Here is a 26,165-nt window from a genome sequence, read left to right as displayed (position 1 = left end):
TTTTTTTTTCATTTCAGGAAAATGAATGTTAGAGCCAGATAAGAAACTATAGTCTGCTTTCAAGAAGGTTACAAGAAAACTGCATCTTGCATTACTAATCCTTTATCTTTCATGTTAACAAAAAGATTACTGACATATTTTTGAATGAAAGAAAATAAAATAGCAAACGCATCTAAAGAACTGTGTAACTTTCATGCAACACACAAATCGGTTGTTAAACGGGGCAAAAAAAAGGAGGAGAATGAAGGGAAAATTCATAATACATTTCCCTTTGTAAAGTGAGCAAACCAACTTTCTGTAATAAGAGAAAACTCGTGGAGGACTAGAAGATGCTCTTTCATAAACAGAGAACGATGGGGGTTTTTGCCAGAGGTTGGATTGAGGCAGCAGATGAGGAAATCTCCCCTGCCCGGGTTTTCTTTAGGGCATCAGGAGATTGCTGATTCTGTTCTGCCGCATCCCCCAGCCCTGGCTCCAAGAGGGTTGTCAGTCTGCCGAAGCTCGGAGGGAGGGGGGGCCGTGTCCCAGTACATGGATATCTGCAGGACAGATGGTCATCCCAGGGCACCCGGATGATGGAGCTCCTGGGCTAGTGGAAGGTGTCCATGGCAGGGGGTGGAACGAGCTGAGCTTTAAGGTCCCTTCCAACCCAAACCATCCTGTGATTCCACGATTCCGTGATCTCGATCTGCCTGCGCCAAATCCACCCGGGATGAGCTTTTCTGGTGCTCCTCTCCCCAAAAACCTCCCCGGAAATCCTAGCCCTGCTCCTCAGCCCTGCTTTTCCAGGAGAAAACATCCCCGTGCCTTGGCACAGAGTGCTTCATTAGGAAACCCATAATTGAATTCCCTGACCGTTCAGTTCTAAAACCCCTTTGATCGAGAATTAGTTAATTACATTGGGCCCGGTCTATTCGTTGTCACAAATTTCGCCCGTGTCCCCCAGACACGCGATGGCAGGAGCCGCTCCCGCATTGTGTCCTTTGAAACGCGTTTAGGAGCCTTTGAAGCTCTCCCCCCTTAATGACGCATTGTTCCTTAATAAGTTGCCCGTAACGTTTCCCCATTAGGAAATAGCTGTCTGCGGCTCACTTGGGCTTCAATGAGGGAATAATAATCCAAATGTAATTGATAATGTTGGAGAATAAACGGGGAGAGGCGCTGCCCGGGGGAGCGGCTGGAGCGGGGGGCGCGGGGGGACAGCGGGGTCCCCTCCTGCCTCCGCCACCGCCCGACCTTGGCCGCGCCCACCCTGCCGGGAACGAGTCTGACTCTGAGCCGGGGCTCGGTCCCGGCTCCCGGGGGCTGATGAGAGCCGGGGAGATCGCCGGTGGGGAGTCCGGGCAGCCGGCCCTGCCCCCGGCTCTCTGGGAAGGTGAGACGAGACAAGGAGCGTCTGGAAGCGCGGCGGGAGAGGAGGCAGATGGGGAGATAACGCCGAGATGGGGAGATAACGCCGAGATGGGGAGATCGCACCGCGCTCGGCTCAGCGAGGCAATGTGGGGGGGCTCTGCTGGGAAAGGTGGTGGAGCCCCTTCCTTCTTCTCCTTTAACACTAAAGACCGCTCGTGCCCCGTCCGAGAAGCAGCATCGCGACAAAAAGCCTGCCCCGGACTCCCAAAAAACGTCCTTTTCCCTGAGGCCCCGCAGCTCAGCAGCAGCACCGCGCTGAGGGTCTGCCCAAATAACCCCCCCAGATGCTTGCTGCGGTGTCCATCCCTCCTGGGCATCCCGCATCCAGGCAGGAGCTGCTCCCTGCCACCCCCTGCTACCCGCCGCAGGGAGCTTTTCAAATAATTGCTGGTTTTCCCCCAAAAAAAAAGACCACGAGGGAATCCTGCCAGGAGAGACTTCCCTGCGGTGCCCCGTCCTGGCTGCGAGGGCAGCTCAGGATCACGCTCATGCCATGGGAAGCTTTCCTTGCTAAAACAGCCCTCTGTGATTCCAAGCAGTTTATGACAAAACCAAGCAAATAATAACCAAAAAAAAAAAAAAAAAAAAAGCAAACAAAACCAACAAACAAAACCACACACACAAAAAAAATAGAAGCTGGAAAACCATAGGGAGGAAACTTGGATATGTAAGAAATCAGGCTGGGAATACCTGCCAAGCCAAGCAGGAGCATGCCAAGCAGTGCCCGAGCTGGTCCAGCAGCGGGGAGGTGGAAGAGATGCTCTGCCCAACTTTTCCCTAATGTTTCCCCCCAGGCACGTGTGGCTATGCTGGAATTTGATTTCTGAGAGACCAAAGCATCCAGAAACAGAGCTGGGCTCAGTCACACAATGGGTCAGGTGGAATATAGTCGAGGCTGGGGACTCTCCAACCCTTTCCTCCCTGCACCATCTGCTGAAGGTGCTCACTTTTCATAAACACTGACCTAAAATCAAGAAAGTTTAAACAAAGGGGTTAAATATTGCCCCTTCCTTCTCCATTCAACCCCGAAGAGAATAATTTTGGAGTTAGAAAAGCATCACTTCAACTCCTAAAATAATAGCCTTGAATTGCCCTGTTTCGTTCCGACCTCCTTCTCCAGCCCTGCTCCAGCCCCGCTCCCTGCCCAGCGCTCCGGGCGCACATTCCCCTCATCGCATCCCTCTGCCTGGACAGCCTCTTGCACATCCCTCCGCTTCCTGGAATCTGCTCCTCTCGCTCATCCACCGCCAGGTCTCGTCTCTTCCATTTGCTTCGATTGCCCTCTGCCGGGCGCTGGCAAAGGGAAGGACGGTGCCCTGGGAAGTGCCTCCTCTCCCTTTCCCTCTCCTCTCCTTCCCTCTCCTTGACATGGTTGTGTGCGAGATAAAAACCAGCTCCGGAGCTCTTCATGCCCAGAATTGGGCCAGACTTTTCCCCCAAGCTCAGAGCAGGATGGAAGGAGCTTGTCCTGAGCATCCTGATCCCTTTGCTCCGTGCAAGCTTTGCCTCTCACCTGGGGCCAACAGGGAAAGCAGAGGGTGGTTTGTACATGAAACAGAGGGAAACAGGAGATCTGGAAGGGCCACACTCCCAAAACAGGTGCTGTAGTCACTGGGGAGGAGCTTCAGACTGCCCAGGTAGGGGAGAAGGTGGGGGCTGAATCCCTGAACCAGGGGCTTTGGATTCAGGGAGGACATGGTGGGAAGCAGGGCAGCGCTCCAAGGGAAGCAGGCAGCAGTGGGGTGCTGCCCTGAGTCATGGAATCATGGCAGGAGACAATCATGGGCACATGAAATGGCAGAACCAGAAATCATAGAATCAAGGAATCCTAGAATCATGGAATCAGAGAATCAGAAAGTCATGGAATCCTGACATCATAGAATTGCAGAATCATAAAATCACAGAATCATGAAATCATAGAATTGTGGAATCACAGAATGACAGAATCATGGAATCATGGCATCATGAAATCATAGAATCACAGAATTGTTTAGGTTGGAAAAGCCCTCTAAGATCGAGTCCAGCTGTCCCCCCAGCATTGCCAAGCCCACCATTTAAGCTAAAAACAAGACCCAAAATCAAAAAAGTTTAAAGAAAAGGGTTTAAACATCTCTTCTTCCTTCTCCATCCAACCCCAAGCCAATTAATTTTGGAGTTATGAAAACATTGTTTTTCTTTCAGTCCTACCAAAGAAGCCTTGAATGGCTTTGTTTTGCCACATCTCCACCTCAAATTGCCAAATCCATGTGCCTTTTGAACCCTTCCAGGGGTGGGATTGAAGGGAGGCTGTGTCTCATCCATTAATGGCAGGGAAAAGGTGCATCGAGCTGCTGATGCCTCGAGATCGAAGAGCATCAGCAACAGCAAGACCCACAAAGTCCTGAGGGCGCTGGAAGAGAAGGGAAAACATGGGAGTGTGGGGCTGGTTGTGTCACACCAGGGTGGTGAGAGCTCCATGTCCCACCATTAGGGCCTGGGAGCAATTTTGGGGAGGGCAAAGCTGAGTAGAAGTGTCCCACTGGGGCCGTGCAGGAATCTCCAGGCAGGAACTCGAGGATGTGCAGCTCCATCCCCGAGATAACCCCGTCCCACGCTGGGCCACAGCCAGGCGGCTCAGAAAAAGGAACAAACTGGCAGCATTCAGAGGAATATTCCTCATTTCCAAGCATATCATTTCTGCCCTCCAGCACAAAGCCCCCCCTCAGCTTTTTAGCAGCTTTTGAATTTCATCAGGCTCAGTCCAAGGTGGAAAAGGAGAGGGAGGAGACTGGAGACCGTTTTCCTTTGAGAACTGAGGGCATTTCAGCAGCAGAGGTGCTGTGGGGGCAGATTGAGGCTCTCCCATCTGTCCCCAGAGTTGGAGGGAAGGGATGGGCCAGCAAAGATGGGTCAGGGAGCAGGAGAAAGGGATCCCCTGAGAATGACCAGCTTTGACAGGGCCATTCTCTCCTCCTTCAACACAGAGCCACCTTCCACCATTCCCCCATCCCACCTGGACCTGCTTCTCCCCAGCAGCTGGAGGAAAAGCTTGGAGAAGGGCAGCACGGGAAGGAAAAGAGGAAAAAATAACAGCAGGTCTTTGGGCACCAAGGGGATGGAAGTGAAGGTGACTCTGAGATTTCCAGGCCTGTGTCCCTCGGTCACAGCCGGCACTGGGGGGGCCGAGGAGGGGGGGACAGACACCAGCCAGGCAGTCTCTGCTTCCAGAGGTCCTCACAGACCCTCCGGATTACAGACGATGGAGGAGAGCAAAGCCTTATACCAATTAATTCCCAAAGTGTAATTAACATCTGGGGCAGCTCCGTGTGATCCCCCACTGCTAATGGAGCACGGCCCCGCCTTAATTCCTGCACCATCTCCCTGTGAAATCCAGGAGCAGGTTCCATCACAGTTCCCTTAGAGGGGAAAAAGGAAAGAGAGGGGAATGGAGCAGGATTTGTCTCAGTGCAATGTGATAGATTAGAGTTTGCTGGATAAAGAAAGTAGGGATGGGGGGAGGGCACGGAATGGGGAATTTCGTAGGTGTGTGCGTGCGCGGGCACCTGGATATCCTCCCTCGCCATGACCTCCCTACACCCCATCCATCAGCCTGGGCTTGGCTTATTCCAACACCAGAGTCTTTGCTCGTGTCTAAGAGGCCCACGGACACAATCTGCATGCCAATTACCGGAGCAGACCCCCTGATACTGGGAAATGGAAATTAGCTGTCAAGGAAAAACCGGCATCAGCAAGGCTGGGTCTGGATTGCCTGCGCTCCCCGCTCATCTCCACGGGCGTCCTGCTCCCTGTGCTGCCATGGCAAGGGAGCCCCCGATGGAAAAAGTCATCCAGAAGAATAATAAAATAAAAAATAATAATCAAAACCCCCTGCCAAGTAGAACATTTTATTGCTATTCGTGTTGGTTGCCAATATTGCGGGCGCAACTCAACGTTCACCCGAGGGCAAGAGCCCGGAGGACGAGGAGGAGCAGGGAAGAGTTGGGATAACTGGGATTTTGAGGCGGGTGGATCAGCAGCGAAAGGAAAGGACACGGAAAATGTTGCCTTAGGGGTAAAGCAGATCCAGGTCTGGCTCTTCCAATGCTCTGGGGTGGATGTGCCCCAAACCCGCCCACTGCAGGTCTGACACCCACAAATCCCATTGCAGGGGATGTAGGGTGGGGAACACACTTCCCAACTGAGCATTCCCCAAAATCCGGGGGGGGGACATGGCTGGAAATGCACTGGGCAGAGCACGCCTGCCTGCAGGAGATCCTCCATCCAAAATGGGGATGGCAACAGGCTCCCTGAAAAAGAAACAAGAGCCAGGCTGTGCTCGAGCTGCTGCCCTTGGAGACACTTGGAGAGCTTTCCCGGGAGCCAGGGGGAAAAGGGGAGCTGGAGTTGGAAGCTGGTTGGTCCTGAGGGAATATTTTGGGGAAAAATACGCTGAGAACTCTAATGCCAGATCATCTGCATCCTGCTGATCCAGGATGGAGATGGAAGAGGGATGGAAGTTGGTAAGGAAGATGCACCACCCTCTGCAGGGAAGGGCTGGAATGGGGCAGGGGGCTGAGGGAGGGGGGTGACAGCAGGAGGAGGAGGAAGGTGAGTCTCTTCAGCCCTGCTTTGTGCTGGGGGAAGTCCAGGGAGTGGGAGCTGCTCCTCTTGGCAGCCCCTTCCCGTTCCCTGCTGGCATTCCCGGGGGGTGGCAGTACCGAGGTTTGACGAGCATCACTTAACCTGCCTCCTGCTCCGTAATAACCTCATACATCACTGGGAAGAGACTCCGGAGCGCGGCTGGAAGGGCTCTGCTTCCACATCCAGCGGCATTATCCCAAGGCCCCTGGGCTCCATGTGCAAACAGGCTGCAGATCTCCAGGGGAGAGTGCCCAGACATCCGTTATTCCTGCACGGGAGACTGTGCATGGGACCAGCCTGACATCCAGCAGCACTGGGAAAAATGTGATGCTCCTGTTGGCAAACTGGAGGCTCAACAGTCCCCTCTGCTTCCTGCACGTCTCAGGTGCCCGAGGAGCTCTCCCTGCCCTTCAAGATCATCCAGCAGCCACCTCCCATCCCAGGCAGCTCTCAGAGGCACTCCCTGCCTCTATCCTACATCCAGCCCCTCTCCTGCTTCCAGCTGCCTGCCTTCATGCAGTGCTCAGCCCCAGTTTAAGCAGGGGGACCCCTCAGCTCCCACCTACAAGGGACACCCTTTGCCTGACAGGGCTGCCGGGTCTGCAGCATTTCCCATGGGGATTATGGCTGTTCCCCTCCTGCTCCATCTGGGATCCCTGCTCCCATCCCCATGTTTTCCCAGTCCCGTGGCCCCGTGCATCACGAGAGGGACACACTCCTCCAGTAACAGGACATCTGCTGCCTACTCAGGGTCTCCAGGGGGGCACAGGGTATGGATTAAAACTTCATCCCTTCTCCCAAGACAGAGTGGAGCAGCAGCAGAGCCGGCAGGGACTCCCCAGAGACACAACAGACCGAGCCACCCACAGCCAGCCCTGAAAACTGGGGATGTGTGGGCCAGTCCGGTGGAGCACTGGGACAAATGCTGGGGCACAAGCTCCAGCTTTGAGATGGTTTTTCCCTCGAGAGGAGCAGTGGGACGGAGGGGATTAGGGGCATGGAGGAAGGGGATGGCAGCAGAGACAGTGGCACTCGGGGCTGGCGGGGGTTGCTTTGCTTGGAGCGGGCTCAGCTCCACCCCGGCCCCCCAAAGGCAGGAAGACCCGCGGCGCAGATCCCGGGAATGAGCAGGACAAGGAGGAGCTGAGCGACTCAGTTGTTTATTGGGGGGTTGTGGCAGCCCAGCCCACGGGCTCGGCTCACTCGGTGATGCTGCGGAAGGACTGGACGGCGGGACTGGCCGCTCCCCACTCCACGGGCTTGCGGTACTCCCCCTTGGGCAGCAGGTACTGCCGGCCCCGGTAGTTGGGGTGCTCGTAGAAAACCCAGACGCCCTCCAGCACCCTGCAGGCGTGCACCTCACGCATGTGCCACTCCTCCATGACAGAGGGGCAGTCTTCGGTGGCTTCGAACATCTGCCCCCCGAAATCGCCCTTCTCGAACACCTGGATGTGGCCCCGGCCTCCGCTCGGCTGGAAAAAAGGGAGAGAAAGTCGTGGAATCGTGGAATGCTTTGTTTGGGTTGGAAGGGACTTAAAGATCATCGAGTTCCATCCCCTGCCATGGGCAGGGACACCTTCCACTAGCCCAGGTTACTCCAAGCCCTGTCCAGCCTGGCCTTGGACACTTCCAGGGATGGGGCAGCCACGGCTTCTCTGGGCAACCTGATGACCAAGTGTGGGAGAGAGGTATCCCTGTGTCCTGGCTCTGACAGTCACCAGCACGTGGGAGCAGAGCTGGGGCACAGTCAGACTCAAACACAGTCAGGTCCAAACCACCCCCCAGCACACCAGGTCAGGGCTGAACAGCTCGCATCAGACCCCAAAAGCGCCGGGGGGAGGCAGGGGGGTAAATGGTGACGTGCACAGAGGGTACAGAAGCACCAAGCCAGAGCAGAGCAGCTCCAGCTCAAAGCCCATCCCAGCCCTGGCTCTGCGGGGAGGAGGCTGCAGGCAGGGACAGGGATAAGGCCAGGTCAGCAGTGCCAGGATCGCTATCCCGGGCAGGCTTGAGCCCTTCAGCCACCCCCTGTGAGCGTCTGGAGAGACAGACCCCCCCTCCATGCCCGGCTCCTCCAGCAGCGAGCAGTTTAACGAGCTGCTGAGCCCAGCGGGGCCGTCGGGCAGCAGGGCGGGTGTTTCCCGCCGGGACTGGAAGCGCTGCTCCGCCCCAAGGCACCGCGGCAGCTTTTAATCTGCATCTGCCTGGACACCCCTTCCCCCACCTCCCCGGCCGTCCCAGCCCGCTCCCTCCTCGCTCTGCGGGGTCTCAGGGTCTCCCCCAGGGCAGGAGGGAAAGCCAGGTACCAGGTGGATGTGCAGGATAAGGCTCCCACATTTCATCCTGCTGGGGGAAGCTGTGTTACATCTCCCACGTGTGTTGGCTCCACCTCTTATGCCAGATCAGTGCTCCGAAGGGGCTGGAAACTCTCCCTGCCCTCTGCAAAGGGATTTAGACTCGGCTCAAACCCAGAACAGGCTCAGAGAGGTGTTAGACCCCCAGACAGAAAAGGAAAACCCCTTCTCAGCTGTGAGACCTGCTCCGTGCAGTGGGAATTGGTGGCTGTGCTCCAAGCCAGCTGCACATGGATCACCAGTGTCTGTCCCACTGCTGGCAAAACCTCAGCAGCAGCACCAACCAACACTCCATCCACATTCCCAGTTCTAAAGTGTGCTTCTCCCCTGAGGTTATCCAGAAGGATCATTCCCTCTGCTCCTTTCTCCCCATCATCATTTTGGAGGGGATGAGCACAGCTCCTGTGCTGCAGCTGGGAGACACACTCCTAAAACCAGGAGATACCAGGTTGCTCCAAGCATGCCCAAGAGGGCTCCAGGCATCCCTCCCACTTCTGGGCACTCCAGGGTTACTCCTGGGGCTTGTCTCTCCATGCCCAGAGGGGTTTGATGACACTGAAAGCCAGTTCCCTGTATCAGAAAGGAGCCTTGGTTTGCCAGAGAAGAACAAACTGGCCCTCAAAAAAAATGCTCCTGCAAACAGGCCTTGTGCCCACCATCAGTTGGATCAGTTGGCAGCACACCAGGGAAAAGGCAAACCTTGGAGCGACCTCCCGGACACCGAAGTCCCTAAAGGAACATGCAGATGAAACCAGGCTGATGTTCCTATGGAAACCCACCCCCACTCAAAGGGATCTGCAGTCCAGAGCGGGAAAGATTTACCTTCTCCCCTCGCCAAACATTTTGCCATTCCCAGAGCAGGACTGCAAGAACAAATCCCCCCCAACAGCCACCCTCTCCACGGGTCCCCAGGAAGATGGGGGCCACCCATCCCTGATAAATAAATCCCCCCAGCCGTCGGGCAGAGGCGACACTCACGATCTGGATGTACTTGCAGGAGCCCAGGCGGTCGTTGAGGCCCATCCAGTGGTGGTAGTCGGGGTACTCGCCGTGTGTCAGCACGTACATGTTCCCCGCGTAGTTGGGCCTCTCGTAGGCCACCCAGGTGCCTCCATCCACACGGATTGAGTTGCAGCGGCTCAGGTAGGTGTGGAAGTCGGGGCAGTCGCTGTCACACTCGTAGTAGCGGCCGAGGAAGTTCTTGTCTTCATAGAAGGTGACCTGAAACAAGCGGAGGAAGGGAAGAGGGGAGGTTCCTCATCCCAGCACGTCCCTATTCCAGCCTCGTTGTGGCACGAAACGTCTGAAAACGGAGCCCTCAAGATGTCAAAAATCATCAGGGTCAACCCCTGAGCAGGACCAACTGCGGTCAGTCCACCAGCCTGGCCCCAGCGCCTCCGGCTGCCACCGAGGTCTTGCCTTTCCCAGCCCCTCATTCTGTCCCAGTCACAGAATCACAGAATGGGTTGGAATCACAGAAGATGGGTTGGAAAAAAACTCTGGGCTCATCAAGTCCAACCCTTGATCCACCACCACAGTGGTTCCCAGCCCATGGCACTGATGCCACATCCAGTCTCACCTTCAACACTGCCAGGGATGGTGACTCCACCCCCTCCCTGGGCAGCCCATTCCAATGGCTGAGCACTGTCTCTGTGAAAAATCCAACCCAATGCTCCTTTGGTGAAATTCCTGCCCTGTTTCCAGCAAAACTCTATAAAAATAATTCCCTCCCACCTCCTCTAGATCAGGAGTTACTAAATTCTGGCCAAGGGAGCCATGAGAAGTCAACAGACTGTACAAAGCAGCATTTCTGGGGACACGGGTTAGTGTGGCTCTGGCAGCGCTGGGTTAACAGCTGGACTTGGTGACCTTAGAGGGCTTTTCCAGCCTTCATGATTCCATGATTTCCCTTATACTGGCTCACCGAGTGTCAGCAGTGAGACCTTTCCTCCCAGGCCATGCCTTCCAGCCCCTTCTCTTTGTTCCTGCTCCAACAACCCACAACCTCCCTTCTCAAAACTCACTGCCAAAAGCTGGACATCACACAAGCTTTGCCCGTGCCAAGAGAAACTAAAGGAGCATTCCATGGACATGGAGTACCAGAGATCTTTGGACAACCAAGGATTGCATTTGCAGTTGGCTTGTTCTGCTGCAAGCCCATAATACAGCTGACAAATTCCCAATCCATCACCACATTTCTTTCCCAGGAGCTGCTCTACAGCCAGGCTGACCCCAAAGCACCTTGTTTAGGGACATTTTATCCTGACTTGATCACAACCTGTTTGGAAATGATCTCGAGAGCTGGTGAGCAAATGCCATTCCTCTCACCCAAGGCATCACCCAGCCAGCCCTGGAGAGGTGACCCATTTTTTCCTTAAAAACCCCTTCATGGAATATTGCCAAGCCCTAGACCAGACCAGTCCTTTCTCCAGCCCCATTTTTACATCATCTCAGCTGACAATTGTTCATCAAGAGCCACTCTTTTCAATGAGGGTTCCTGAGCCATCACATCTATCCTGACACATCCCTTGCTTGCTCGGCACACCAGATGCTCTAGAGATCTAAACACCCAACATTCAGTATCCCAGAATCCATTTTCCCCATGGTTTTTCCACAGCTTGGGTATTAAGATTCCTTTTGCTCCTGGCTGGTTGTACCTCACCCATGGTGCTTTGGCTACTGGTAACAGCCTCGCTGTCAAAAACATCATTCATTGTCATGGTTCCAACCCAAAACTGGGACAACTCGCTCGCTTTTTATTTTTAATCATTTATTTTGTGCTAAGAATTAAGTCAGCCACAGTTTTCCTGGAGCTGCTTGGTCAGGGTGTCCCACCAGCCTGATCAGGTATCCGGGGAGTCGGACTGGCCCTGCCAGAGGATTCATGTCAGTGGACATTTCTTGGGATAATGTTATTTCCCTCACATTTTCCTCTTAATTTCAAGGACTGATCTCCCATCACGAAGCAGTTGGTGAGTACAAAACAACCTGTCCCCAGATCTCTCCCTCCTGAGCGAGCTCTTCCCACCTTCGTGCAACGGAGAGCTGGGAATCACTACGACCTTTCCTGCAGGGAATAAAGGCTGTGACAGGTGTGCACTGCAATGCTCAGTTCCCGTTTTCCCACACTGCCACTCCTGGGCAGTTGACCACGGCCAGGCCTTCCCGGCCACAACCCGCTGCCATTTTCCAGGTCCCGTTTCTGGATCTTTGTCCCCAGAGGCATCATCTGGAAAATCTGCCGGCATGACCCAGAGGCAACCCCAAAAGCCCTGTTCACGGAGGTTCAGCATCAGCCTCTTCCTGAAGTCAGGGGTCAAGGAAGCCACAGCATCCCTGTAAAACCCTGCAGGGATCCATCTCTTCCCAGCTCAGCCATTATCCACCACTGGGATGGCTGAGGAGTTCTCCCCCTCTCCAAACTCATTCTCCAAGCTCTGATCCACAGTCCCACCCTTGTCCATGCAGAGTGTCCAGCATTGTCGATGAGCTCTGCCCAACATCTGTAAGACCATGGGTCTGGTCTCCAGGCAGAAGGATCCCTGGAAGTGTCCTTCTCCAGGCTGGATGAGGCTTGGAGCAATGTGGGCTAGTGGAAGGTGTCCCTGCCCATGGCAGGGGGTGGGACCGGATGGGATTTAAGATCCCTTCCAACCCAAACCATTCCGGGATTTAATGATGTTCCTTCCCCACCCAGGCTAACGCAGCCAAACTGGACCTTGGCAAAGCTCCCTGGTGTTCCCAGGAGACCATTTTCCAAGAGCACATCAAGGCTTTTCCCACAGGACCGTGACCAACCAAAGCGCTGCTCCTTGGTTTATTCTGGGAATACTTAAGGAGAGGGGGAATCCTGCCCACCCATTCTCCACCACAGCCCTCTGCACACACCCTCAACTCGTTTCAGACCTTCTCATCCCAGTTTTCCTCGGGGATTCAGGCACAAAAGGAGCAGGCTGATGTTTTCACCCGTAGAATAATGACACAGTCAGAGATTTCAGTTCCAGTCTCTCACTCCCAGGCAAATCACCTTCCTTCAGTAAAACCCTCAAGGTGCTCTGCTTATATTTAACCTCTCTCTACCCAAACCTTCCCTTTTGGGGCTTACCTGGCAGGTGCCACATTTGCCAAAGCAGAATTTCCATATGGGAGTAAAACTCTTACTCCCTAGGTCATCTCACCTCAGTTATCACATATTTCTTCCCAACAGCAGCTCAGTTGGAAGGAAACTCTTAAAAACAAATCTAATAGTGCCCACTGCCTTCTGTGCCAGCAGTGACCCCTCTCCAGGGTAGATCACTCGCTGAGGTTGTGAGAAATGGTGTTTAATTCTCTCCTTTGTGCTTTTCTTCTCCCTGGAATGTGCTAAACAAGAGCACGGAATAGAGAAAAGATAACTCCTCCTGGGCATCTTGCTGCACCTCAGCAGCACACAATCCATGGATTCCTGTGGCACACTGGGAGGGGACACAGCTTTGGGCAGACTGTGCTCAAGGCTCTCCAAGGGACAGGAGACTCCAGGATGGAGCAGTTACAATTCCCCCGCACTTATTTTAGGCACAGGGACAGAAAGACTGTACCCCTGAGACCCCAGAGCCACCAGCACACCCTCCTCGGATCTCCAGACTAACAGCCAAGCCTTGTGCCAAGGGCAGAGCCAAGAGGAACGAGGAGAAGCCGAGACCGAATCCAGATCTTCCACAGCATCGCCCGGTTCCTGCAAACCCACTGTGCCTCCCACACCCCCTTGGGTCTTCCAGCCTCCACAGGTTACAAGGAATCCAACCCAAAAGCAAAACTTAGAACCTCTGCCCACAGCTTCTTAACAGGTGTTTGACATTCCATGGGGGAAACTGGCGACCATTCCAAGGCTCTCACCCTCCTTCCCTGTCCCAGCTGCTCCTCCCTGCCTGGTCCCAACCCTGCCACGAGGTCACCAACCAGCTCTGCTCAACTCAAGGCTGAGGAACACGGCACCAGAGCTGGATCCCCACCCGACACAGCACTCCAGCTGAAGCTGAGCCTCCTGATCTACCTCCTTGTCCGGTTTAAATTCAGCCCTGCTGATTCCACCGAATCCCGAGGCTGGTTCACATCCCACAGGGAATGCTATTCCCTTTGGTGCCACGGCCGTCGTTCAGGATTCTTTCTGTTGCTCCACCATGGAAGAGGGATGTGGCAGCTGCTGCAGCTGTTGGGAGTCAGGTTCGCCCAAGGAAGCCTTCCAGGAGACTCCGCTCTGCAAACCCAGCTCGTCGCATTCCCTGCTGGCCCAGCGCCTCTGCCCCCAGTTCACAAGGCATCAGCTCCTGCTGATTTCAAACCATTTTAACATGTCCCCTCACCAGTCACTGCACTCAACTCCATCCTCTGGCAGAGCCCCACCCAGAGGAACCAGCCAAAACCTGGGAGAAGACTTGGGAGGGGCTCCCCTCCACGTGAGGAGGGATTTGAGGCTTCTCCTCTTGCCCACCCACTGGCAGAGGGGGAAGCTGTCAGCACAGCAAGGAAAACAAAGTTTCTCCACAGCTTATCCCTGATAAATTCTGAGCTTTCATCCAAAATGATGAATATACTGCAAATCAACTTACCTTGGTTCCAGCTCTGGACATTTTCCGTTCCAGCCAAGCTCCCCTGTGCCGGAGGAATGTCAGGAGCTGTTACAAACAGCCAGGAGCCGAGGTGCCCTTTTTATAACGGGCTTGTTTTAAACCAGACAGCCGCTTTGTCATGAGAATGGGATCCAAAAATTGAGTCAGTGATTCTGAGGCTATAGCCGATTTCCAGAAAAGCAAACAGGATTATGGAATAAAGGAAGGCTTCGCCATCCTCCCTTTGTTACCATTTGCTGAGTCAGAACACCAAAACTCTGCCAAACGCACTCAAAACACGCAGCCCCCTGCCAAGCCCGGGAGCACGGGGGGCAGTTTGGCTGCTCCCTCCCTTCCCCAGCTTGTTAAAGCAGAAGGAATCCTCGTTGGATCGAAGGGACCACCCCCCCATTCCTAAGGAGGGGACACTATTTCTCAGGGAATGTTCTGTGCAGCGAAGGATGCAGTTAAGGAATAACAAAAACGAGCTCGGGGCACACACCACAGGCTTGCAAAGCACAGCCCTGCACTGACAGACTGAAAGCTCTCAGTGGAAACATCTGTGCAGCTTTCCCCGGGACACCCTCAGCTTGATCCACGGTGCTCCAACAGCACCTGACACAGAGGGAAAGAAGGATGCGTGGCGAGCGATCCCACACATCCCACAGTAAAGAATGCTGCCCAAACTCCTGATTGTCTCTGCAGGTGCCACAAATCCAACTCCAAACTCTCCCCCCAGCACCCGAGGCTGGAGCAGAGGCGTTTTCCCTGCAGCCACACTCCGGGGGCGGGGAGGCCTCGGCTGGCTGGCTGACCCACACCCACCCCCCCCCGCCAGGGCATTATGAAAAACCACCTCTGCAGCTATTCATTGCCCCAGCCCAAAGGCTTAGGGAGACAAAGGGACACGAATTTGGCACAGCAGCGCCCGAAACACGCAGCCCCCTCTTTCAAATCTGTCAGGACAAGCACTCTCGCAACAGCAGCTCCGCTCAATGCGGGCAGATCTGAGAGCCCGGGGCACACATGCCCAGAGCAGCTCCTCTTCCCATTTTAGGTGCCTCCAATCACCCACTGCTGTTGCTCTCGCTTGAATTTATTCATTTTTGAACCCAAATGCTGTTTTATGAAGATCACAGTTCAAGCACGAGCCAGGTCCTATCAGTAGGTGTGGTCTCTTCGCACATCCCTCCTTTAAAAGTTGGTTAAATCTTATAAACTCACCTCACGTGAATGTAATAAATATAATAAACTCACCTCACCTGCCAGCCCAGGAGCCTTTGGAGACCTTCAGAAGGATTCTGAAGCTGTGCACACAGACCACTGTGCCTTCCTCTGGCTCTCAGCTTGGAGAGCTCTTCCAAAGGCACCACCAGCTGCTGCTTCCACTCATCCATGCAATGCCTTTCCCTGTTTTCTGAGTTTATTTAGGTGCTCAGCTACAAGTACATCTCCTATAACAGCTCGCACCAGCACAGGAGAATGGTGCTCAGCCAAGATGATATTCTTTATGAGAAATATGGAAAGCAGCAACAGTGTCTGTATCAAAACCCTGAGCCAGGGCAGCCTTTGAACCCTTCAGCTCCATGGCTGGCAAGAAATCAGGATTTTTCTCTCACTGACTGGTTCCCATTTCATTAAGATTAAAGGTGTTGTGTCTCTCTAACACCCACTGTACAGGTACCACCCCTTCCCTAGGACAGGTGCCAGGTTTATCCAAGAACTCTGGTTTATTGACATTTGTCAAAACAATGCAACCATGTACAAAAGTTCATTCCACAAAATCCCAGCGCTTACAAAAGTTCATCCCATAAAAACCCCATCACTTAATGCCATCTTCATATTAAAAAAACCTACCAGATTGCATTCATAAAAAAAAAAAAAATCAAACACTTCTTTTTCACATTTCTAAAAGCAGTGCAGCTGGTTTGTACCGTGAAATGCAGGTGATGCCCAGGGCCCTGCATCCCTGGTGTGCTGGACACCTGCACACATGGACACCTACCATGAGGACAGCTCTACAACAAGGCACAACTCATCATCCTCCAGTGCCATCTCAGTCACCAACAGGATAACTACAGCACATTCCTGGGAAGGCAGCAGGGATCAGGAATCCTAAAGCAGCCAGACAGTGCAAGGCTGGGTGTTGGATCCAGCGGGTCCAGGCAGGACGGCCACAAAGTCTTAATGAGAACTGGGCTGGGGGTATTGCTGCCTGTTCCCTGAGCTCTGGAACAAAATAAAAGGAGCACATTTTACGCCCAACACTAGCAAAGAAAAAGGGATTCAGAGACCAAATAAAAAAATAAACCAACTTTCTAATGGTTTGAAACATGTCATGGCAGAGAAGCGGGATAAGGGCAGATCTCCAGCTCCTAAACCACTTCTGCTCAGGAAGAGACACTACAAAGCAAGACTTGGCCAAAGTTTCACTGTAAGAATTAGCCACAGTCTCACCCAGTTCTCTTTAGGAAAGGTGAGATGGGTAAATAGACATCAATCCACACAGTTCCTCTGAAAGAGCAGCTATTCCAACCACCTGGACATCCCATTATGTGCAACATGCCCATGTTGTGCCTTTACAGATGTCTCCAACAAACCAAACTTAACAACAAGGCAGGTGCTGAGGACACAGATTTCCACTGAAAAAGGGGGTTTTGCCAACAAAATAAGAACTAAAACCAAATGCAAGGCTTTGGGGAGAACATTCACTGAACAGCCTCCTGCTTTTGGTGCCTCTGCCTTGGCCGTGCACGCAAACAGTTCTTGTAGGTAGAGAAGAACCAGGAGGAACAGGCCTTTCACTCACCCTTCCTCTCCCTTCTGTGCTGAGGACTGGGATGTTATCCTGCTGCCTGCTTGGATCCCATGGCAAGGGGGACAAGGCTGTCCAGCTGCTGCCGGTTCCCCGTCTGCACCAGCCACTCGTAGAACTTGTTTTCTACCAACGTCTGGAGCCGCTTCCTCTGATCCCTGAAGCCAAAAGATCAACAGGGAAGTATGGAAAAATCACATTTATTCATAGTGTTATGCTACTACCTCACCTGCACTACCCAAACAAGCCTCCAGATATACCAGGAAGAGCCAGGCTTGGCTCCTGAACCCTCTGGACCAGGAATAGAAGGTTTTTACCAAGGGAATATGATGATAATGAACCCTAAAGGCAGAACTTGGTGGAGTCAGAGGGGCCAAACAAACTTCCCCATCCCACCAGCACGACCACCCTGCTCCACAGGGCTACCTCCACTTACCTCTCAGAGCACATATTAAAAACTGTCTGAAAAGGGAGAAAAAGGAGTATTAGTAACCAATGTTTAAGCACTAAGGACTCAAAATTCTGTTCTGACAGCACCTGGAAGAGAAAGGATGGAGATCAGGGAAAAAAACTGCACCTATAAACACCTCTCAAATAATTCCTGTTGCTGGTAATTAACTTTTGGGGTGGTTTTGATAAGCCCAGCAGTCACAGGGTGTTCCACAGCTCAGGCTCCCTGGCACTGCTCAGATGCCCAAGGGCATCTCCAGACCAGCATCCCAGCCCTCTGGGATCAGCTCACCTCTGGAATTTGTTAAGCCAAAAGTGGTACAGGTGTTGAGCAGCCCCTGCTGGACTTTTTCCATGAGTTTACACAATTCATTTCTGAACACAAATAAAACATGAACATTTTACAATATTCTGGAGATTTTATGTGGGTTTGCTTTGAACCCATTCCTAATTTGATGTGCTGATCCCATGCTGTACTGGGAAAAGCAGGAAACCAGCTCCAGAGGAGGCCACTAAGATAATCAAACTGATGGAGCAGCTCTGCTGTGAGGAAAGGCTGAGAGAATTGGGATTGTTCAGCCTGGAAAAGAGAAGCTTCAGGGTGACCTGATTGTGGCCTTTCAATACTTGAAGGAGCTACAGGACAAGGGGAATGGCTTCCCACTGCCAGAGGGTAGGGTTAGATGGGATAGTGGGAAGAAACTCTTCCCTGGGAGGGTGGGGAGGCCCTGGCACAGGTTGCTCAGAGAAGCTGTGGCTGCCCCTGGATCCCTGGAAGTGTCCAAGGCCAGGCTGGACAGGACTTGGAGCAACGTGGGCTAGTGGAAGGTGTCCCTGCCCATGGCAGGGGGTGGAACCTGGCTGGATTTTTATGGTCACTTCCAGGCTATTCTATGATTCTATTCCTTTTTGTCCCCCTCAGCTCTGTGTACCCACCCCTTTTTTCCAAGTTAAAGGCTGCTCTTTGTACAGATTCCATTGGAGCCATTCCCCAAAAAGCAGGGTTCTGGGACAGAACTAACCCAAATTCCTCCCCAGCAAACACAAAGGCAGCCACTTCTTTCTTCCCTTATGGATTTATCTTCTCCAAGTGCTTTTTCTCTACCTTGATCTGCTACTGACCCTGAAAGACTTTCTGTCTGATACGCTTGGAAAATGAATAAACAGGATTTTATGCTTTTGCAAGTTGCTCCTCAAGCTGTCTTACTGCTCCTGTCTTACTGGGGTTTTACTTTCAGCCTGGCAGGATTTACATTCTTTTTTTGCCCCACTTTCCTCATTCAGACAACTTCAACTTTTTGAGAGACGTCTTCTTATTTCTAACATTCCCTTTCACCTCCCGCTCGAGCACGGCGGCTTTTTCCTTTCTACAAGCCCGATATCCTGTTTGCTCTAAGCTTCCTACTTGTCTCCCCAGTTGTTTCCCTGTCTGCAGGAGACAAGAGAGACATTTTCCACTGTCAGCTGCCCACTTTCTTTTCAACAAGCTTCTAAACTTGCCACAGTTTTCCCCCCTTTTATGGAATAAGCCACTCCAGGAGTGAGGTCTTGTCTCCTGCGACTGCAGGATGGCAACTCTAAGCACGTCATCCCTGTTTCCTCACATTTCTTTAACAGGAAAGTTCTGACAGGCCAAACACCTTCCCAAAACCCTAGGGGGGAAGAAGCACCCCAGCTGGAGGGGGAAGCACCTTGGATGAGCTGATGGACACAAGGGATGACTCCAGCCTCTTTGCTCTCTGCTGTTCTTGACAACTCCGGGCTGGGAGTTTGAAGGTTTTCACACCTCTGTCCCCACCTCTGGGTCAGGACTGCTCTGCCACCCTCCTCCTGTAGCAAAATCCCGCCCCAGAATCCTTTCTCTCTCCCAGTCTAGAGTTCTTTCAAACTGCCCATTCCTCCATGCTCAGCACAGAGGCACCTGGATTTCAGAAAGGAACACGGGAAGCGGAGGGAGCTCCTCCAAAACCAGGAATCATCAAACAGGTCAGAACTCTTCAGCCTGGTATAAGGGGAAGCATTGACTGTTTGCCTCCTATTCCATGTTTCCCAGGGGATAAACCCCTCCCAGTTCACTGCTATCAGCACTCAGTTACACCCTGGTACCACTCAGCAACTGAGCACAGAACAGAAAAAAAACCTACACAGTTTAAGCTCAGTTTAGGGAACAAAACTTGTTCTTATCAAGTCTTTACAAATGGATGTTTGAAATGGGGTTTCTACCCCCAAAATGTGCTTGCAAACAAAGCTGGGCAGAGGATTCCATGGGATCAGCCCAAGAGGAATTTCCAAGTTCCTGTTCCGGACTGATCTGCTGCCATGATCCACAGGCACATTCCCAGCTCTCCTCAACAAGGGATGGGACAGTCATTTAAAGCTTCAATCTCAAGGTGAAGGAGGGCTGAGAGGGATTCCAGGCAGCTGCAGGACAGTGATGTGGTTCAGGGCACACACCCAGCCCTGCCCACAGCACTGGCAGCAGAACAGAGAGTGGGGAAGGCCCAGAGTCATAAACCCTCCCTGCCAGGGTGGATCCTTGCCCTCAGCCCTCAGCAGTGTCCAGGAATGCTTTCCCTGCAGCCTCATGAGCTGGGAAAATGCAACGATGAGAAAGCACCTCCTTCAGAGCAGTGAGGGCAGCGGGGTGAGGGAGGGGATTCGCCCCCTTTACTCCACTTGGTGAGTCCCCCCTTGCTGTGCTGCCTCCAGCTCTGGGGTCCCAACATAATAAGGATGTGGAGCTGTTGGAGCAAACCCAGAGGAGGCCATGGAGATGCTCCAAGGGCTGGAGCCCCTCTGCTCTGGAGCCAGGCTGGGAGAGCTGGAGGTGTTCACCTGGAGAAGAGAAGGATCCAGGAAGACCTAAAGCCCTTTCCAGGGCCTAAAGGGGCTCCAGGAGAGCTGGAAAGGGACTTTGGAAAACAGCCTGGAGAGACAGGACAAGGGGAATGGCTTCCCACTGCCAGAGGGCAGGGTTAGATGGAATGTTGGGAAGAAATCCTCCCCTGTGAGGGTGGGGAGGCCCTGGCACAGGTTGCCCAGAGAAGCTGTAGCTGCCCCATCCCTGGTAGTGTCCAAGGGCAGGTTGGACAGAGTTTAGAGCAACCTGGGGTAGCGGAAGGTGTCCCTGCCCATGGAAGCAGGTAGAACAACACATCCTTTAAGGTCCCTTCCAACCCAAACCATCCTGGAATTCCATGACTCGGAGCTACAAGTGTGAGCATTCCCTTCTCACTTTGCCAGCCGGGACTGCTAACGACTGACGCCCCAGAACTGGCCTGCAGGACACGGCTCACCCAACCCAACCCCTCCTTAAAGCATTTTTATGGAACCACATCACAGGAAGCCTCGGGAATGGCTGAGCTCAGCCAGCCCTGCCGGGCCCAGCGCTCACCTGGTCAGACCCGCCTCCTTCACCGCGCGCTGCCACACCTGCACCCGCTGCTCCCGCTGCCTCAGAGCCTCCTGGTACTCCGGGGGGAGCCCCCCCGGCGTCTCCGTGGTGTCTCCTTCCATCTCAAAGGGAATCACGAAGGTGTAGAAGTCCGAGGGGGGCAGGAGGCGGAACACACCCGTGTCACTGCTCTCCCTGCACACCAGCATGGGGCTGTCCCAGTAGTTGGGCAGAGTGGCCAAGCCCACCTGAGCCATGTGGTCCTCCAGCATGGGGTAGTGGGTGTGGAAAGGGGCAAGGCTGACCGCCTGGTTCCCCGAGAGGATGAGGGGCTGGGTGGGTGTCAGAGTGTAGAACGTGCAGCCGGTGGTGGCTGCCAGGGACAGGCGGTGGCAAACCGCCATGACCCTGACGCCGTCACAGCTCTGCACGTGCACCGACGTCTCCACGGGGCCCAGCACGAACGTGCTGCTCCGGCACTTCTCGATGGTCACGGAGCTGCCAAAGAACCACAGCACAGTCAGGGCTGGAAGGGACCTCTGGAATCACCCAGTCCAACCCCCCTGCCGAGGCAGGGTCGCCCGCAGCGAGTGACGCGGGAACCACGTGGGTTTGGAATGTCTGCAAAGAGGGAGACTCCACACCCTCCCTGGGCAGTTCCAGGGCTCTGCCACTCTCCATGGGAAGAACTTCTTCCTCATGTTGAGGTGGAACTTCTCGTGGTTCAGTTTATGGCCGTTGCTACTCATCCTATCACTGGGCACTACTGGGAAGAGCCTGGCACCATCCTGACACCTGCCCTGGAGATATTTATATGGATTGACAGGAACCCCTCTCAGATATTTGGATGGATCAATGAGATATTTGTATGGATTGATGAGATTCCCTTTCAGAGGAGGTATTTGTATGGATATTTGTAAGGATCAATGAGATATTTGTATGGATTGATGGGATGCCCTGTCAGGTGAGACACCTGTGTGGGTGTCTGAGACACCTGTGTGGGTGTCTGAGACACCTGTGTGGGTGTCTGAGACACCTGTGTGGGTGTCTGAGACACCTGTAGGGATCAATGAGATATCTGTATGGGTATCTGAGATATCCGTATAGATATCTGAGATATCTGTAGGGATTGATAAGATCCCCTCTCAGCCTTCCCTTCTCCAGACTAACCAGGCCCAGTTCCCTCAGTCTCTCCTCATCAGAGAGATGCTCCAGTCCCTTCCTCATCTCTGTGGCCTCCACTGGATGCTCTCCTTGTCTCTCCTGTCCTGAGGAGCCCAGAGCTGGACCCAGTACTCCCAATGTGCCTCACAGGGCTGAGCAGAGGGGCAGGATCACCCCCTGACCTGCTGGCAGCACTCTCCCTGATGTGGCCAGGACCCCACTGGCCCTCCAAGACTGCAGGTGCCTCCCAGGAGAACCAGAACTCACCGGAGGGGGGACAGGAGGTAGATGAAGGACTCGTTGCAGCGATGGATCCTCACGTGAGCCCCCACCAGGGTGTCCGAGCTCTTGGCCAGGGTCTGCTTGTACACCTGGCTCATGATCACCATGGGGGACACCTCGGGCACCACCCGGCCACTGCAGGCAATCTTGGCTCTCCTGGTTGCTCCTTCAACTGCAGAACAAAGCACACAGATGTTCACTGCCCAGCAACCCTCGGGAAAACAACCAGCCCCACACGTCAAGGATGGCACCTCCTACACCACCCCCAGTGCCCCCTGGGCAGGGCAACAGCTCAGGGCACTGAGAAACTCCAGACACTGGGAGACATTGGAAGAGCCCAACCACTTCAGGATTATTCAGGAGCAGCCAAAGGCCCCAAGAGATCTCCACTTGCAGAAGTCTCTTCCCAAACCCAAGGCTCCGGCCTGGCGGGAAGATCCTGAGGGCAGGTTTAAAACTCCGTGTTTTAAACGAGGGAAATGCTCCCCCTAGAGCACAATCCCTGAGCTCTTCCCTGGGCTCCCTAATCCACGGCCCCTCCTGGGATCTGCAGCCAGGGAAACACTGAGCCAGTGTCTCTTTCCTGAGGTGGCTCCATGTCCCTGCAGGAGAGAGGTTGGACTGGAGACAAGGAAAGCCAGACCAGTTCCCACCCACCGCCAGATCCCTGCTCAGCAGGAGGAGCTGAGTTCCTGTTTCCAGGGGTTTTTTCCTAAATTTCTATTTTTCTGTATTTCTACATTTCTTTCAGTATTTCTAAATTTGTATGTTTGTATTTTTCTATTTCTCTCTATTTCTGCATAATTCTTTTTCTATATGTTCTATATTTCCATTTTTCTCTAGATTTTTATGATTTTCCATATTTTCTATACTTCTGTATATTCCCATCTTCCCACATACTCCCATCACCCCACATATTCCTACATTGCTATTTTCCATATATTTCTATTTTCCCACATATTTCTATATTCTTATTTTCCCACATATTCCTATTTCCCCCACATATTCATACACTTCTATTTTCCCATATATTTTTTTCTATTTTCCCATTTTCACGCATTTCAATATTGCCATTTTTGCACACATTCCCCTTTTCCCACACATTCCCATTTACCCACACATTCTTACATTTCTATTTTTCCATAAGTTTTTTTCTATTTTCACGCATTTTTACACTCCCGATTTCCCACACATCCCTATATTCCCATTTCCCACACATCCCTATATTCCCATTTCCCACACATCCCTATATTCCCATTTCCCACACATCCCTATATTCCCATTTCCCACACATCCCTATATTCCCATTTCCCACACATCCCTATATTCCCATTTCCCACACATCCCTATATTCCCATTTCCCACACATCCCTATATTCCCATTTCCCACACATCCCTATATTCCCATTTCCCACACACTCCCCTTTTCCCACACATCCCTAGATTCCTATTTCCCCCACACTCCCCTTTTCCCACACCCCTAGATTCCTATTTCCCCCACACTCCCCTTTTCCCACACCCCTAGATTCCCGTTTCCCCCCTGCTCCCACACCCCTAGATTCCCGTTTCCCACCTGCTCCCACACCCCTAGATTCCTGTTTCCCACCTGCTCCCACATTCCCAAAGCCATCCATGCCTCCCAGTGCCCACCTTGCTGTGCCCACGCCAGCTTCCTGCCGGCCCGGATGCAGGCGGTCATTCCCAAGGGGTTGGCGGTGAGGCAGGAGCGGATCCAGCTCTCCAGCCGGGGCAGGGAGAAGGCTCTGGCCCCCTGGGAGAAGCCGTTGTGGGGGTGGCAGGGCGGGCACAGGGCCAGCTCGTGGAGCGGCAGCACCGCCCGGGAAGCACCCACAGAGCCCTCGAGCAGGAGGCTCAGGGCACCCACGGCCTCCAGGGACACCAGGCTGCTGGAGCTGGAGTGGGACGAGGCCGAGAGCTGCTCCGGCTCCAGCAGCAGCTCCAGCATGTCCAGGAGGTGGCTCTGCACGAAGGCTCGGTGCTCCTGGTCATTCCAGTTCTGGGGGAGGCAGGAAGACACGGGGGAGGTGAGTGCTCCAGGCTGGGAAGCTGCACGGGCAGCACAGCCCGGAATCTTGCTCAGAACTCCTCTGGAATGTCAAAGGCTGGGACAAGCTGGAATCATTAAAAACTCCGTGTCAAACACAGAGCTCATTCCTGCTCTTCCAAGGCACACAAAGCCACCACCCCCCAAAAATTAAACCCCATTTTATTCTAAGTCAAGCGGCAAATATTTAATCCTAGAAAGCAGCAACGGGCTCTCTCCCAATCCCACCCAAATCCAGGGAGCTCCTGCTGGCACTGGAAGGAAGGGAACAAATCAATAACTGGCAGGCAAGGTCTTGGAGCTGCTCCACTGGAAAAGCCCAGCTGGGCCAGGATTCCAGGATAAAAGTGTCACCTTCCAGGGTAAAAAGCTGAGGGTCGTTTCTCCAATAAACAAAATGGCCTCTGAAAGAATCCTTAGTTCAAATCCTAAAGGACTCATGCCCAGAAAAAAAGCAGGAGACTGGAATTACAGCAGAGTTTAATAAAGCCAAGCTTTGCTGAAGGAACACGTCTTGTCCTCACCACCATCTGTTCAAGGATAAAGCTGCCCAGCTCCTCTTTTAAATGATTCCAGCTGGTCCCAACTACATTCCACCAGCTCATCCAGCTCCCAGCAGCACATCCATGCCAGAATTCCAGAGGTTTGCAGCTGCGGTTGCCAATTTGTAACTCACCCTCCCACACAGAGCTGCCCACAGGACACATCCAACCCACTCCTTCCTAAATATTTGGCAGTGATTTAAAAGGAAACAGCATTTCCACGTGGCTGATCTCCAGCTGAACAACCAAATCCCCTCCCTGACACAGAACCTAAGGCCAGGGAACACCCTGGGATCCAATATTCCCACTGGAGCACATGAAAGGAACTATGAAGATGAGAAAAGTCTCCTGTTTGAACAATGGAAAAAAGCAAAGGGGCTGTTGCTCCTTAAAAGGAGAATTGCCAGGACTCACAGGGAATTTTCAGCTGCCTTTTGGACTCCAGGAAAGCCTCACTGAAAACTTTTTAAAAACTTTTTATTAAGTGCACAGAGAACACAGCAACCCTGCCTCATTTACCATGGAACAGGGAATCTGCACTTGGAGAGAACAACCCAGCCCCTTCCCGACCCCCTCAGGGCAGATCCCAACAGGGGAGAAGCTCCTGCACGTGGAAGATCCCACAGGCAGGGGTACCTTATTCCCACCGGCAGATTTCCCAGGAAAGCCGGGAGATGTGGTCCTGGGGCTGGGCCACTCGTCGCCGAGCAGGGACCTGCGCAGGGACACCTTGTGGAGCTGCTGCACGTACAGGAACAGCAGGAACTGCAGCGTGTCCACGGACAGCTGGAGAGCAGGGAGAGAGGAGGAAGAGTCAGGACCCCCTCTTACACTGGGCTTGGGCTCCCCCTGCCTTAGGCCGGCTCTGCGCTCTTGCCTTGCTCCGCTCCCGCTCCAGCTCCTCGGCGCTGGCACAGGAGGCCTCCGCCTCGGCCCAGCGGAGGCGGCGGGGTGGGTCGGGCTCGAGGAGGCCGCGGAAAAGCTCGAAGTAGAGCCAGGCGAGGTCGCGGTCGAGCTGCAGCTTCCCGCAGGCGATGTGGCGCCAGCGGGGCCAGCGCAGCCGCGGGAAACAGCCCTGGGCGGCCCTGGCGCGGGCGTAGGCGGCGGCCTTGCGCAGGTAGTGCGGGGCGAGGCGGGCGGGCGGCGGTGCCGGCAGAGCGCCCACCAGGAACGGCTCCGTGCGCGCCCATAGCCGCACCGAGCCCGCCTCCGCCGCCATGGCCGCCGCCGCCGCTTCCGGGTTCCGCCGCGGGCACCACCCAGACGGGCCCTTTTCTGCTGCGCCGGAGCCGCCGTTCATTGGTTGCGCCCGCCGGCGTGGGGGCGGGGCTAAGCGACTCGCGCGCCGATTGGCTGCACGGAGGGAAGTGGCGGCGAGGCGTGCGCGTCGCGCTGAGCGGTGACGATACGGCCGGCGATTGGCCGGCGGCGCTGAAGTGTGCGCAGGCCATTGGCCGGCGGCTCGCGGTGCCGCGCTT

At 53.9% G+C, this 26,165-nt stretch overlaps 2 protein-coding genes across 2 annotated transcripts; both read right to left on the bottom strand.

Moving 5' to 3' along the window:
* Positions 1 to 7,191: 7,191 nt before the first annotated feature.
* CRYGS (crystallin gamma S) lies at positions 7,192 to 15,559 on the bottom strand. The gene is made up of 3 exons (XM_032698170.1): positions 13,976 to 15,559; positions 9,366 to 9,608; positions 7,192 to 7,505 (listed from the first exon to the last, which is right to left on the bottom strand). The coding sequence occupies exons 1-3, from the start codon at positions 13,994 to 13,996 to the stop codon at positions 7,233 to 7,235; spliced, it is 537 nt and encodes a 178-aa protein (XP_032554061.1). The 5' UTR covers positions 13,997 to 15,559; the 3' UTR covers positions 7,192 to 7,232.
* Positions 15,560 to 15,686: 127 nt separating this feature from the next.
* On the bottom strand, positions 15,687 to 25,987 carry TBCCD1 (TBCC domain containing 1). The gene is made up of 7 exons (XM_032698047.1): positions 25,565 to 25,987; positions 25,324 to 25,473; positions 23,731 to 24,097; positions 22,066 to 22,252; positions 20,635 to 21,132; positions 16,785 to 16,948; positions 15,687 to 16,204 (listed from the first exon to the last, which is right to left on the bottom strand). Exons 1-6 carry the CDS (start codon positions 25,985 to 25,987, stop codon positions 16,819 to 16,821), a joined length of 1,755 nt encoding a protein of 584 aa, XP_032553938.1. The 3' UTR covers positions 15,687 to 16,204; positions 16,785 to 16,818.
* Between the last annotated feature and the right edge of the window lie 178 nt (positions 25,988 to 26,165).

The sequence above is a fragment of the Chiroxiphia lanceolata genome, chromosome 10 (genome assembly GCF_009829145.1).
Source record: "Chiroxiphia lanceolata isolate bChiLan1 chromosome 10, bChiLan1.pri, whole genome shotgun sequence".
Classification (NCBI taxonomy): domain Eukaryota; kingdom Metazoa; phylum Chordata; class Aves; order Passeriformes; family Pipridae; genus Chiroxiphia; species Chiroxiphia lanceolata.
Note: the sequence above shows the minus strand (reverse complement) of the source record. Positions and strands in the feature narration are given on the sequence as shown.